The sequence below is a fragment of the Drosophila rhopaloa genome, unplaced genomic scaffold (genome assembly GCF_018152115.1).
Source record: "Drosophila rhopaloa isolate 14029-0021.01 unplaced genomic scaffold, ASM1815211v1 contig_203, whole genome shotgun sequence".
NCBI lineage: Eukaryota > Metazoa > Arthropoda > Insecta > Diptera > Drosophilidae > Drosophila > Drosophila rhopaloa.
The window spans coordinates 2,602,255-2,616,796 of record NW_025335088.1 but is presented as its reverse complement, the minus strand read 5'-3'; the positions used below and the strand labels follow the sequence as shown (position 1 = coordinate 2,616,796).

The following is a 14,542-nucleotide window of genomic DNA, read 5'->3' as shown; positions in this document are numbered from 1 at the left end:
CATACGATCACCTCTCCTTAAATTTGAACTTTTCAATATCTTAATAATATTTATTTATGTATGTATTTTTTCTCTACACCATTTTGTTTGCTTCGCAGAAATAGGAGTGTCCCATTTGTCGATTTTCTCCCTTTTTATTTTCTTTTTTTTGTAATTGCAAAACTCTTCCGCAAAATGAGGGTGGATTTGTACTGTGGATGGTTCGGACGAATGCTGGGCCAACCATTTTGTTTTCTTTTACTTCTAAGGTACTCACCCCCATCAACACCACCGTAGTCAGATTCGGCAACTTAAAAACGACGCAGTCATTTTTTTCTTGTTTGACAATATTATAATTCAAATTAAACAGGTTCTGCTAAAAGTTTATTAAGTCTTATAACGGTTAGTTTTATCAGTTACTCATTGAATTTCCGATCTAATAAATAACTTTTGATCTTATATCTATACCAAATTTGCTTCTATTTGAAAGCAAGAATGGATGTATGGATGACCACTTTTAAAAACTGTCACTCTAGACATATAAAGGAGAAAAATTTGAGTTTTAGACAAACACACAAAGCACTCGTTATAAATCTTCAAAAAAATCAAAATCATTGTTACACATAATCTTGAAAGTTTAAATTCCTTGCGTATAAATATATAAGTGCATATGTGTTCACCATTACCAATTTTGGATTTTTGACATTTTAGGTAGATATTATTACTCAGATGTTTGTAATGCAGTGAAGGCGAAATTTCCGACCTTACCGGTATAATTAAATAAGTCGATATGTTCACTTGTCTGTCTGCTTTTATACTGTTTAATAGCTTATTTACTCGATAACTTTTATCTCTATGAAGCTTTTTCAATCATGTTTTCATTACTATAGTTTGGAAACCAATGAGATCGGCAGTCAATATCCTATAGCTCCCACATGAACTACCAGGTCACGCATAGAAAAAAAGTCGTTTAGGTTGGCATAATTTGAGCATATATGAGGGGCACAAACAAGCAAGGAGTTTTAAAACACTTTCGCACTTGACGGGCCATATATCCGCCAGTAAGTACAAAACTGGTACACTTTAAACAGCTGACTTAGGTACAATCAATAAATAGGTATAAGATTAATTGTACTTTAAGGGTTTAAAAAGTTCGGCTTTCCTAGGCTAGCTACTGCTATTTTTTCGCTCCACCTTAACAAAAGATTTGTTTTCTAAAATGTTTATATCTTAGTAAACATATGCCTTAATAATATCAAACAAATAATTAGTAAGATACTCTTAACTTAAGTAAACATACAAAATGTTGTGACGAACCATACTTTATTTCAAACAAAAAGGAAAGCAAACTTCGGCAAACCGAAGGCAGCTATGTATTATATTTGATATTGTTGTCCGATTTTGACAAAACTAAAAGCGTCTGATATAGTAAATAATTAATATATCTTAAAGGAATATTTTAATAAATATAAAAACTTCAAAATGTATATTTTTTTTAATTTTTTGATTTTTTCTATGGGAGCTATATGATTTAGATGTCCGATTTCAATTTAATTAAAATCGTAATTCCATAGTACTTAAATATTACCAAGTCCCAAGGAACAAAAAAAATTAAAAAGAACGAGATTATACTTTTTTTAATTTTGTTTCCCCGATAGATCCTATCGGAGCTATATGATATAGTCGCCCGATCCGGCTCGTTCCGACTTATATACTATCTGCAATAAAAAGACAAATTTTGGGAAAGTTTCAAGCAGATAGCTTTACGATATCTTAAAAACTGAGGGACTAGTTCGCGTAGAAATAGACAGACGGACAGACGGACAGACGGACATGCCTATATCAACTCAGGACACGATCCTGATCAAGAGGGTCGGGTCCTTCACTGCGTTGCATACTTTTGACCAAAATCATAATACCCTTTGCAAGGGTATAAAAATTGTATTGCAGCGGGTTAATTTCCGATCTGAATGTTTACTTTCATACCTCGATAAGAGCTGTTGTGTTTTTTTATTATATTTCAATAAAGTAATATGTCTGACAATCACAACGAATATCAAAAGGTTGAAATTCTACAATTTCTATTTATGGATACGTGATAGGATAAAACCTAGTTAAGATTCAAGTTGAAAGATGGTAAAAAGAATGGTACAAATAATTTTTTAATTTAATACTTTTTTTCATTTAAGGGTGAAAAAGTTCTTTTTTTAGTTGCAGTTAGATTATTCTTTCTTAATACGCACTGGTAATTATCTCTGAATACCTAAACATTTGAAAATAAACATAAATATAAAGTAAATATGTTTTATGGAATTCAGATTAAAAATATTTTACATGATCATAAGCCAAATGTAATAAAAATGTAATAAATTAGTACCTTAGGGGGTTTATATCTTTTTCATTTTCAAAAAATCGAACATTTTTTTTTGCCCTATCTTAAAGAACAATTTCTTGAGAAAATTTCCCCAAATTTTCATAGAGATTTGAGCAGTAGAAAAAAAATTACAGCGCTCCTAGTCGCGCGCCTCGTCCCCGCCCAAACCCAAACTTGAAACTTTAAACGCGAATATATCGAAATGGTGTTTTTTGAAAAATGACTTTGCGGTGATGTGGATTGACAAAAAACTACTGAACCGATTTTCTTCCAAATTTTTTTTAAAATGTTCGTAATGAATTTTATTAGTACTTGAACGATCGCTTTTTCATGTAAAAATTTTTATTTTGCCGAAATAGATAGTTTTGTAAAAATTGTAGCGTCCAAAAACGTCATTTTTTGCATTAAACGTTTCCGTATGCACAAAAAAAAATTTTTTAAAACGTTCGTTCATGTACAGGATACTACTTTAAAGTAATGAAATATTTTTAGTTTTTCTGTTTCAGTTGACCCATTCGTCCTGGGGAATTATCATTGCAAGGCTCTTAAAAAAAGGCGTTTAAGGGAAACGTGTGGCGTTAAACTATTAAATATTTTTTCAACATTTTTTGCATAAACATTGTTAACAATCTAAACTTTCAGAAAATATAATCTTTCATTTAATAAAAACAATAGTTACATACATAAAAAATCCAAACTTTCCTATTTTTTCGACATAAAAAGGTATATAGCTGTTTTTTCGAGAGTAAATACAAATAAATACCTATGTAAGATAAAAAACACCATATTTTGTACGGTAAAGATATGCTTTACCTAGATAGGTACTTCTCAAAAGTGTTCGTAAAACGTTAAGGGGTTACGATCAAAATTAATTTTTTTAAAGAATAATGTGTTTTAAATAATAATTTCGATACTTTTAGTTTTGGATATTTAGATTGAAACTTATGAAACTTAACTAAACTCGATATGGATTACTTTAAAAATAATGGGTTTAAAGGTAGACTGAAAGCTGGTGCAGCTTAATTTGGCTCGTCTTCCCGATGAAGAGAAGGAAGGAGAATATTAAAATATATTTGATGTTCGCTAATAATATAACCATTATTAAACTGAAATTACTATTTAAATTTGAACATCAATATTTATACAGATGTTTCCCTGAATTCTCTTTCAACCGAAATTTAGTTTTTAAATTTATCGGACCATATCCTCATTTTTTATCCAGCAGATTTCTGAGGACCAGACACGGCATCTGTTCCATCATTACTTCCCCTTCTTCTGGACCAAGAGCTGTAGCAGTCGTGTATCGCCAAAAAATATATTTACAAGCGGTTTAAATTCTAAGTAAGAAAGGAAGCCAGCTTCGCCAAGCCGGATTTTATATACCCTTGCCGTTATTACAATGACTCCATTTCGACATCTATGCCTATGTTACTAAAAACAATGAAGCTACACTCACTCGCATATCTCTGCGTACACCCCAAAAAAATTTCAAAATCTAACTTTGAACATTAATTGTTCGGCCATTTATGCATGTATTTTATTCATTCTTTTTTTAAACAAAACTATGGTTTATTGTCTTCATTGACGTAGAAATATTAGAAATATTCATCAGGGGGTTATATTTTATTTTTAATTTTAAACCTAACACTACGAAAAAGTGTACGCGCAAAAGTCTGCGTACAGCAGTTTTCAACTTCGAGGAATGCAGGATTGTGCGATTTCCGTTAATTTTGTTGTCGCCGATCTACTTTAGAATGTCTAAAAATAGACATTACGCAGTTAAAATGAAACTCTTTCATTATAATAACGAGCATATTGCAACATGGAACAAAAAGGCAAGGAAATTTCTGTTGAGGAGTGGAAAATTATATTAAAAGGTTTTTTGGATGGAAAATCTTATAGAGAAATTGGTGCTTTAGTTGGTAGAACCCACTCATCCATCCAAAGAGTGATAGATAACTACAACTCGGCTGGAAGTATCTTGCCAAAGGCTCGTTCTGGCCGTCCGCCTTTGCTTATAATCCGCGAGCAGAGGAATATTATCAAATCTATTCAGCTCAACCCAAGGACGACAGCTCACCAGGCAAAGCTGAAGGTCGAGGATAGATTTTCCAAAAGAGTTTCCGAAGATACTGTACGCCGGACCATAAAAAAGGCTGACTACCATAGCAGAGTCGCCCGCAAAAAAACCTCTCATATCGGAAGTCAATAGACATAAGCGCCTAACCTTTACTAATGAGTATATTTCCAAACACCAAGACTTCTGGAATAAGATTATATTTCCCGACGAAACTAAATTCTGCATATTTGGAATCAAGGGAAAGGTTTTGGTATGGAGGAAAAGCGGAGAAGCCTCAAATTAAGAAAGTTTGGTTGGCACAGTAAAGCAAGGAGGAAGCGGAATAATGGTGTGGGGGTGTATGGCAGCAAGTGGCGTTGGAAAATTGGTATTTATCGAGTTAATAATGGATCAGAAAATCTATATTGACATATTAAAAAACAATTTAAAAGAAAGTGCTGAAAAATTAGGGCTCGAAAGTGAATGTTGGTTCCAACAAGACAACGACCCGAAGCATACGGCGCAGAATACCAAGCTTTGGCTGCTGTATAACGTCATAAATCAGCTGCGAACACCTCCCCAAAGTCCTGATCTAAGCCCAAATGAGCATTTTTGGGATCTTCTTGAGAGGAAAATCCGAAGACACACGATAACATCTAAAACAAGAAAGGAAAGCTAACTTCGGGCGGAGCCGAAGTTGATATACCCTTGCAGAATACTCTGAAAATTATATTCTCCAAAATTATTCATATTATTATTAATACTCATCAAAAATCCCAACTTCCTAACTTTAAAAACACCAAAGTTATGGCATTTCCAATCGTTCAGTTATATGGCAGCTATAAGATATAGTAGGCCGATCCTTATGAAATTTAATAGGTAGGATTGATTTGCTAAAAATAAAACCCATAGAAAATCCCAACTTCCTAACTTAACAAACACCAAAGTTATGGCATATCCGATCGTTCAGTTATATGGCAGCTATAAGATATAGTCGGCCGATTCTCATGAAATTCGGTAGGTCAGATTGATTGGCCAAAAATAAAACCTATAGAAAATCTCAACTTCCTAACTTTACAAACACCAAAGTTATGGCATTTCCGATCGTTCAGTTATATGACAGCTATAGGATATAGTCGTCCGATCCCGGCCGTTCCGACTTATGTACTGCGTGCAAAGGAAAGAAGGGTGTGTGCAAAGTTTCAGTTCGATATCTTTAAAACTGAGAGACTAGTTCGCGTAGAAACAGACAGACGGACAGACAGACGGACAGACGGACAGACAGACGGACAGACGGACAGACGGACATGGCTATATCAACTCAGGAGGTGATCCTGATCAAGAATATATATACTTTATAGGGTCGGAGATGTCTCCTTCACTGCGTTGCACACTTTTGACCAAAATTATAATACCCTCTGCAAGGGTATAAAAATGCTCAAGAATGTGATTCTCGAGGAGTAGGGGAAAATTACTGCAAATGAGACAAAAAAAAAAGTGGATTCCATCCCGAGACGCCTTACGGAATTTTTGCAGAGAAAAGGATACCCTACCAGTTACTAAAAATAATATTATTTGTGTTTTAAACAGGTGTACGCAGACTTTTGCGGGTACATTTTTTGGTAGTGTTAAGTTTAAAATTAAAAATAAAATATAAGACACTGTTGAATAATTTTAAAAAAAATACGTCAATGAAGACAATAAATTATAATTATGTTTAAAAAAAAGAATGGGTTGAATATATGCATAAATGGCCGAATAGCTGGGGTTTAAAGTTAGATTTTGAAATTTTTTTGGGGTGTACGCAGAGATATGCGAGTTAGTGTATGTCGATTTTGCGCTGAATTTTGCCATCGTTTCTATGATATATGATATAGTCGCCCGATCCGGATCGCTCCGACTTATATACTGCCTGCAATAAAAAGACAACTTTTGGGAAAGTTAATAATAATAACCCTTGCAAGGGTATAACAATTACATATTTGTTTTGACATTTTTATTAAACAACAAGAAAGGAAAGCTAGCTTCGGGAGGAGCCAAAGTTGATATGCCCTTGCAGAATATTTTGTAAATGCTTGGCCAAAAATAAAACCCATAAAAAATCCCAACTTCTTTAACTTTACAAACACCAAAGTTATGGCATTTCCGATCGTTCAGTTTTATGGCAGCTATATGATATAGTCGCTTGATCCGGATCGCTCCGACTTATATACTACCTGCAATAGAAAGACAACTTTTGGGGAAGTTTCAAGCAGATAGTCTTAAAACTGAAGAACTAGTTTGCGTAGAAACGGACGGACGGACATGGCTAGATCGACTCTCCTGGTGATGCTGATCAAGAATATATATACTTTATAGGGTCGGAAATGTCTTCTTCCCTGCGTTGCAAACTTTTGACTAATATTATAATACGCTCTTCAAGGGTATAAAAACGAGGTTGTCCCTCCAGAAGCTGCACTACAGGCCTAAACCATAACATGACCCTCGCCATGCTTGACCTTAGCTTTTATGTGTTTGTTTTCGAGATGTTTGTATTCTTACCATTAGCGCGAGTTTAAAAATAACAAGAAAGGAAAGCTAACTTCGGGCGGAGCCGAAGTTGATATACCCTTGCAGAATATTTTATAAATTATATTGTCTAAAATTATTCATATGATGTATTCTTAATACTCATAAAATGTCCCAACTTCCTAACTTTAAAAACACCAAAGTTATGTCATTTCCAATCGTTCAGTTATATGGCAGCTATAAGATATAGTCGGCCGATCCTTATGAAATTTGGTAGGTCGGATTGATTAGCCAAAAATAAAACCCATAGAAAATCCCAACTTCCTAACTTTAAAAACACCAAAGTTATGGCTTTTCCGATCAATCAGTTATATGGCGGCTATAGGATATAGTCGTCCGATCCTTATGAAATTTGGTAGGTCGGATTGATTAGCCAAAAATAAAACCCATAGAAAATCCCAACTTCCTAACTTTAAAAACACCAAAGTTATGGCTTTTCCGATCGTTCAGTTATATGGCAGCTATATGATATAGTGGCCCGATCCGGCTCGTTCCGACTTATATACTACCTGCAATAGAAATACAACTTTTGGGAAAGTTTCAAGCAGATAGCTTTAAAACTGAGGGACTAGTTTGCGTAGAAACGGACGGACAGACGGACAGACGGACAGACGGACAGACGGACGGACAGACGGACGGACAGACGGACAGACGGACATGGCTAGATCGACTCTCCTGGTGATGCTGATCAAGAATATATATACTTTATAGGGTCGGAAATGTCTCCTTCACTGCGTTGCAAACTTTTGACTGAAATTATAATACCCTCTGCAAGGGTATAAAAAGGAATTTAAAAAAGCGAAAACAGTAAAATGGCACGATAAAAAATAGCTAAGTGTTTTTATACCCTTTCAGAGAGTCAAGCCCTATTTTGTTGGAATTAAAATTTTCAACAAATTTTTTATTTTAATCTAGCAAGACATCTTGCAACTGGTCGACGGCGTCTCCGCAGAAGACACCCGGCAGACTTATGGATTCTCGGCTGTGACAGACACGGTCGTCTTCTGTAACAACACATCCTGATTAACTTTTGACCGGCTATGACCACACCTGATTAGAACGGAGCACCCGCTACCCGCTTTTTTGGGATCTTTAGAAATAATTTGTCAATACACGAAAACAAGGTCCATTCTTGTGTGGCGTTTTCAACAATCTATTAAAAAAAAATGTGATTTAATGTGCCTCTAATTACGATTGCCGTATAATTATTAAATAAATTATTATTAAATTGGCGAATCATCATCCTCTTCTTCATCTTATATCACATACACCAACCCTAAACAAACGTGGAAGGGTGCAAACACAAATTATGTGTTTTTATACCCTTGCAGAGGGTATTATAATTTTGGTGAGAAGTTTGTAACGCAGTGAAGGAGACGTTTCCGACCCTATAAAGTATATATATTCTTGATCAGGATCGATAGGGGAGTCGATATAGCCATGTCCGTCTGTCCGTCCGTCCGTCTGTCCGTCTGTTTCAATACCGTTTGCGAGCTCAGTTTAAAAGCTAGCGATCTGAAACTTTCACACTCGTCCTAAAACAAGTGTACGCAGATCAAGTTTGAAAACCGCCCCGATCGGATGTCTATATCCTATAGCTCCCAAAGGAACAATCTGATATAACTTGCAAGAATGGAAAATATTTCGCGCAGTGTAAAAGCTATTGACATAAATCTTTCCAAATCTTATTTTTTTTATGCGTACCTTGATCAGGGTAAAAGCGCGTGACGATCGGACGTCTATATCCTATAGCTCCCATAGGAACAAAAGGGTAAAATCGGTTAAAATTTAATGATTTTTAGGATATTTCGCGCAGTATACAAGCTATTGACATGAATCTTTCCAAATTGTATTTTTTTATGCATACATTGATCAAGGTGAAAGCGCGTGCCGATCGGACGTCTATATCCTATAGCTCCCATAGGAACAATAGGGTGAAATCGGTCCAAATTTGATGATTATCAGAATATTTCGCGAAGTGTGTAAGCTACTATCATAAATTTTTATTTTTCATTTATTTACGCATATCTTGATTAGGGTAAAAGCGCTTGCCGATCGGACGTCTATATCTTAAAGGAGATAGGAAAAATTGTTTAAGGCTGCGAAAGTATCCCTTTTTTTCCATTTTTATATGACATTTTTGCAGTATAAAAGCAATTGACATCAAACGACGCAAATCTAGTTTATTTATGTATACCTTATTCCTTTCGCTACTTTTTCAGTTTTAGCAATTTCGGCAAAGTCTGCAAGGGTATTAAAACTTCGGCTTGCCGAAGTTAGCTTCCGTCCTCGTTATAAGTGAATTTGAAAATTTTGAGAAGAAGTCAAGTAGCTCGAGTCCGAACATTTTAATTTACGCTTGAATTTTTAAAGTGCTGCATAGGTATTGCTATCTTTTTGTTAGTGTGATCTTTTTTTTAAATTGAATTGAAGGTACTTAATGATAATCGAAACGAAAAAATTCAAGAATGCTGCGTGCATTTGTAAATTACTAAATTTTGGTTTATTTTGTATACTCTTGCAAAGGGTATTATAATTGTATTTAAAAGTTTGCAACGCAGCGACCCCATAAAGTAAAGTACATATACTCTTGATCAGCATCACTAGGACAGTCAATCTTGATTTGTCCGTCCGGTTCAAAAAATATGGTTAAATAAAAATGAATTATGGCAAAATTAATCTACGTAAAATAGTCCCTCTGTTTTAAAGCTATCTGCTTGAAACTTTCCCAAAAGTTGACTTTCTATTGCAGGTAGTATATAAATCAGAGTGAACCGGATCGGGCGACTATATCATATAGCTCCAATAGAATTAATAGAAAAAAATTGTCTGAAGCATAACTTTGTTATTTTTCAGTTTGTTTTTGTTCTTTGGGATTGGTTAAATTTAAATACTAAGCAATTACGGTTGTAAATAAATTAAAATCGAACATCTATATCATATAGAATAAATATAAAAATACAACAAATTTTTATTTTGCCATTTTTCTATTTATCAAAATATTCCTTTGACATATAGTAATTATTTACTATATCAGAATTACGCTTTTAGATTTGTCCAAATCTGACAACAATATCATAAAGCTGATTCTTTGTTTTTAGTAACATAGGCATAGAAATCGAAATGAAGTCGTTTTGTAATAACTACAAGGGTTTATAAACTTCGGCTTGACGAAGTTTACTTTCTTTCTTGTTAATAATGAGAAAATGAAGTAAGCATACCTAACGATATAAGGCAGACGTGATGTTAAACCACATTCAAATAAATTTTCAGTTTAAAATGAATAATCTCGGTTTTAAGAAAAACTACAGGTTAGTACATTGTTGCTGTCATCAGGTTACCGTGCTTGTTGGTAAATTAATCATTTAAAATTATGCATAAATAATTTTAAGTATAAAACGCTATAATTATAGTGCGCAAAAATAAACAACCAAATATTAATTACAATCAAAAACAAAAAGTTATGATTTCAATATATTTGCGCAGTTGTAAGTACATGTTTGTATGTGCTCAGCTAACAGATGTAAATACATTTACATGTAGATATGAACAGCGCGCGCAAATCCTTTATCACTTATATTTCAGCTATTTAAATAATAAAAATTAAAACTTAATTATTACTAGAAATTTTCTGTTAGGAATTTAAGAATTAAATCATTTTATTTATTTATAATAATATATAAGTAATACACAAATAATAAGTAAATAAAATATGTATTGCAATTTTAATGGGAGCAATATGTATTCTGTAACATTTCACTAACATAGCTTAAAATGTATACTACATCTGGCTAACATAGTATTTTATTTATACTTAATAGTATGACAAATAAACTAGATGTGTCAGTATGAGTATTCCGAGTGAATTCGAATCCTATACTCGGGAGTATAAAATTAATAACTTCGAAAGTTTAATTTGAATAATATCGAAGATATTTATTTAATATTCATCCACATGATTTTACTGGATCTCTTTGTTTAAAAAAAATGGTTCAGTTAAAATTTTTTAAGGTAACTTAAGATTAAAATTTAATGAAAATCTGTTTTCAAGAACAACTTTTATATTCAGAATTGGATGCGAAGTGCACTTACAGAAATAATAAAAAACACAGAAATAAATATGTAAACAACAGTATGGTAAAATGAATCCTCTGCTAAGGTAAGGTGGGGCTGTGGTACAAAATCGGTATTTTAACGAAATTTTATTGGCTTTACGGAGTCTCAGTTAAATTTGTATTTTCCCATGATAAAATAACATTTAAACAATACAATCACAACGTGAGTGGGTATAAGCAATCTCCGCCGGCATCGTAACTAATCACAGAATCATCTGAATTAAAAAATCAAATGTAATTTTTAAAAGGAAAATTTTTCCCAGGTAACGCTGTCGAGTTTTAATTTTTCTTTAGGAAAAGTCAAAAACCTCGATTTTCTCACAAAAATCCGAGTTATTTGTTGTTGTAAAAATAATATATTTTCACAAAAACCAAAAAAATTCGACAGGAATTAAGTAAAAAAGTACTGTGTAAAATTTTAAAACGATTTACCCATTGGATTTTGCAGGATAGTCTACGCCAACTTTGAAAATGTCACCTTTTCAGGAGAGCGTTTTAAAGTTTTGGTCACTCAAAAGTCGAATATAAAACGCGCTAACTTCCTACGTGTAACTGACCATAACTTCGAAAGTTTTCTGATCAATCTAATTTTAATTTTAAGTGTGTAATTGTTTTTTGTATATAAACTTAAGGCCTACGAAGGTTTCAACTTACAAATCTACGAAAAATCAACGAAGGAGATGGCTATCCATCGCTCACTTACTAACAGACTGCCATAACTCAAAAAAGCTATTAAAAGTCTAAATTTACATAGGTCTCATGTGAAGATGGCAGAAGTGAAGCCAGTTTTAACAAATGTATGAGCAGTATATTCTGCACCGTAAGCCATTAGGACAGTCTGGCAGTAAGTGAGCGATATATACATATATACGTATTTATCATTACGGGAAGCGGTAAGACTTTGGGGGCGGCACCTTGGGCGCTTCGATGTGTGCACAACAATAGACGGTTTTCATGTCTTTTGAACGGAGAACGGCCATTTGGGTTACGGAAAACAATGATCTTCCTATCGCCATCAATGGTACTTGTGCCCGTGGTGGTTCATGGCACTGTTGCTCGGGTTCTCCAGCTCCTCGAAGTACTTTCGGGCGTTGCGAATGTTGACCAGAGTGGCCTCAGAGGGCAGCGTGGGATCCGACATGACCACCATTACATAGGTGTTGCTGGTGAAGGTATCAATGAAAGCGGCGAAAGCACTATTGCGCACCTCCATCGATTGGAACTTGGCGCCCAGCTTAGAGCAGCTAAGCTTAAACTGCTTAATGATGTTTGACACCTTCTCGAAGCGATGCGAATCGCGGTTTTTCTTGCTCTGGCAATGGGAAATCACCAGGAAAGTGGCCTTCTCGAACAGCAGCACCTCATCGGCCTCAATCACATTGGCGAAGTGAGTCACTGAGTTTTCCAGGGCGGCCACATTTGGTATTAGCATGGTGACAATGGAAGACCAAGCTTTGTATAGTGTTTCGTCCCAAATGCTGGTGCGGAAACAAGTGACATTGCCGGGTTTCGACAGCTTGATGAGATCTTCCATGCGCTCCGTGAAGACGTTCTCGCGATGCTCCTCCGGGACCAGATCCATTTTGTGCACCAGGCAGAAGATCTTGGCCTCCGGCGAGTTCTGGAGCAGTGCCTCCAGGCAGCTCTGATAGTAGTGTATGTCGCGCTCGATCTCCTGGCTCTCCACGTCGAACACATAGATGAGCACCTCCACATTGCGAAAGATGTTGTCGCGCTGCTGGGCAAAGTACTGCTTCATGAAGCCCTCCTGACCACCGCAGTCCCAGAGATTGAGCACCAGGTTGCCCAGAAACCGCACATGCGAGTGCTCCACATCGATTGTTGCTCCAAGGCGTGTCGTATCACGGGCGATATAGTTGGCGAAGATAATGGAGCGCATGCTGGTCTTCCCCGATCCGCTCTTCCCCATTAGCAACACCTTTTTCTTCATTGTAGTGCCAGTTTTTTAGATCTCCAGGAAAATAATATAATCAACAATAAAAACAAATAGTAGAGAGAGTAGAGATGTCCCACCTCCGATGACCCAGTCGAAAATTTAACACAATATTCTTGAAATGTTGTGCATACAAAAAAAAATGAAAAAAAATGATTACTGTAAAAGTATATACTCGTAAAAGTTTCAAAGGCATTCTGGTTTAACAAAATTTAAATTTATTTTTTTAAAGGGTGTGGTATAACATAAACTAGGCAATCAAATAATACTTCCTTCGATTCGAAACACACAAAAAATGTTCTACCATGGTAGAAAATTGGTTTTAAGCTTCGGGAATACATCTAATGTTAATTTGGTCTTAATATATGTAATTTCCAGACTTGAAAACTAATTCAACAATTCAAAAAAATATTACTTGCCTTTAGTAAAAAACCATTTTTAAGATACCAACGCTGGCAGCGTTATTCTGTTTGTTTGATTAAGCATGCAGCTCCCCCAACTAAAAGTTATTTTGAATGATTTAAGTTAAATAACAAGAAAGGAATGCTAGCTTCGGGCGGAGCCGAAGTTGATATACCCTTGCAGAATATTCTGTAAATTGATTGATTGGCCAAAAATAAAACCACTTCCTAACTTTAAAAACACAAAAGTTATGGCATTTCCGTTCGTTCAGTTATATAGCGGCTATAGGATATAGTCGACCGATCCCGGCCGTTTCGACTTATATTCTGCGTGCAAAGGATCAAAGGGTGTGTGCAAAGTTTCAATTCGATATCTTTAAAACTGCGTAGAAACAGACAGACGGACATGCTTATATCAACTCAGGAGGCGAAAAATAAAATAAAATTTTTGAAAAAGGTTTATCCACAAAGCTCAGAAACGGACAGGTGGACAGACGGACTTGGCTAAATCGATTGTCCTGGCTATGCTGTCTGTCGCACAAGTGTTCTTTACTGCGTTGAAATTAGCAACACTCGAACTTTTCGAATTTCGGATCTCAAAATGTTGCCTAAATTAAATTTTAAATTTAAATTTTATTAAAATCTATTTCAAAAATAGTCAAAGATCGCCGTATATTAAAAAAATAATATAACAAAAAACCGCGAAAGAGAATAATATTTTATTTGTGTACAAAAACGTGTCTGTATTCTATGGTCTCAAAAAAACTACAGCTTTTTATTACATCGCCGTATATTATATAGTCAACGATTAAAAAAAATTGCCTCAATGTAGGTTAGCAATTTAAAAATTTAGAATGCCGGAGGAGTCCAGTGCATCCCGGTCCATGATCTAACAGTACCGCGCTGGCCCGTGGATCCTCACACGACAAGGATAAAGAAGTCGAACGGTTTATTAACCGCACAAAGAAGAGGCACCATGACTTAACGGTACGGCAGGGGATCTCGAAAATCAGAACGTGTTCGTGAAATCAAGTCAAGCCAAGGGACAAGTGCCCATGATCAAGACAGGAGGCCGAGTAATGATGCGTCTAC

At 35.1% G+C, this 14,542-nt stretch overlaps 1 protein-coding gene and 1 pseudogene across 1 annotated transcript; one reads left to right on the top strand and one right to left on the bottom strand.

Moving 5' to 3' along the window:
* Positions 1-11,676: 11,676 nt before the first annotated feature.
* LOC108040046 (ras-related GTP-binding protein A-like) lies at positions 11,677-13,135 on the bottom strand. The gene has a single exon (XM_017117273.2). The coding sequence runs from the start codon at positions 13,044-13,046 to the stop codon at positions 12,111-12,113; it is 936 nt and encodes a 311-aa protein (XP_016972762.1). The 5' UTR covers positions 13,047-13,135; the 3' UTR covers positions 11,677-12,110.
* LOC123037883 lies at positions 11,716-12,071 on the top strand (annotated as a pseudogene).
* Positions 13,136-14,542: the final 1,407 nt, after the last annotated feature.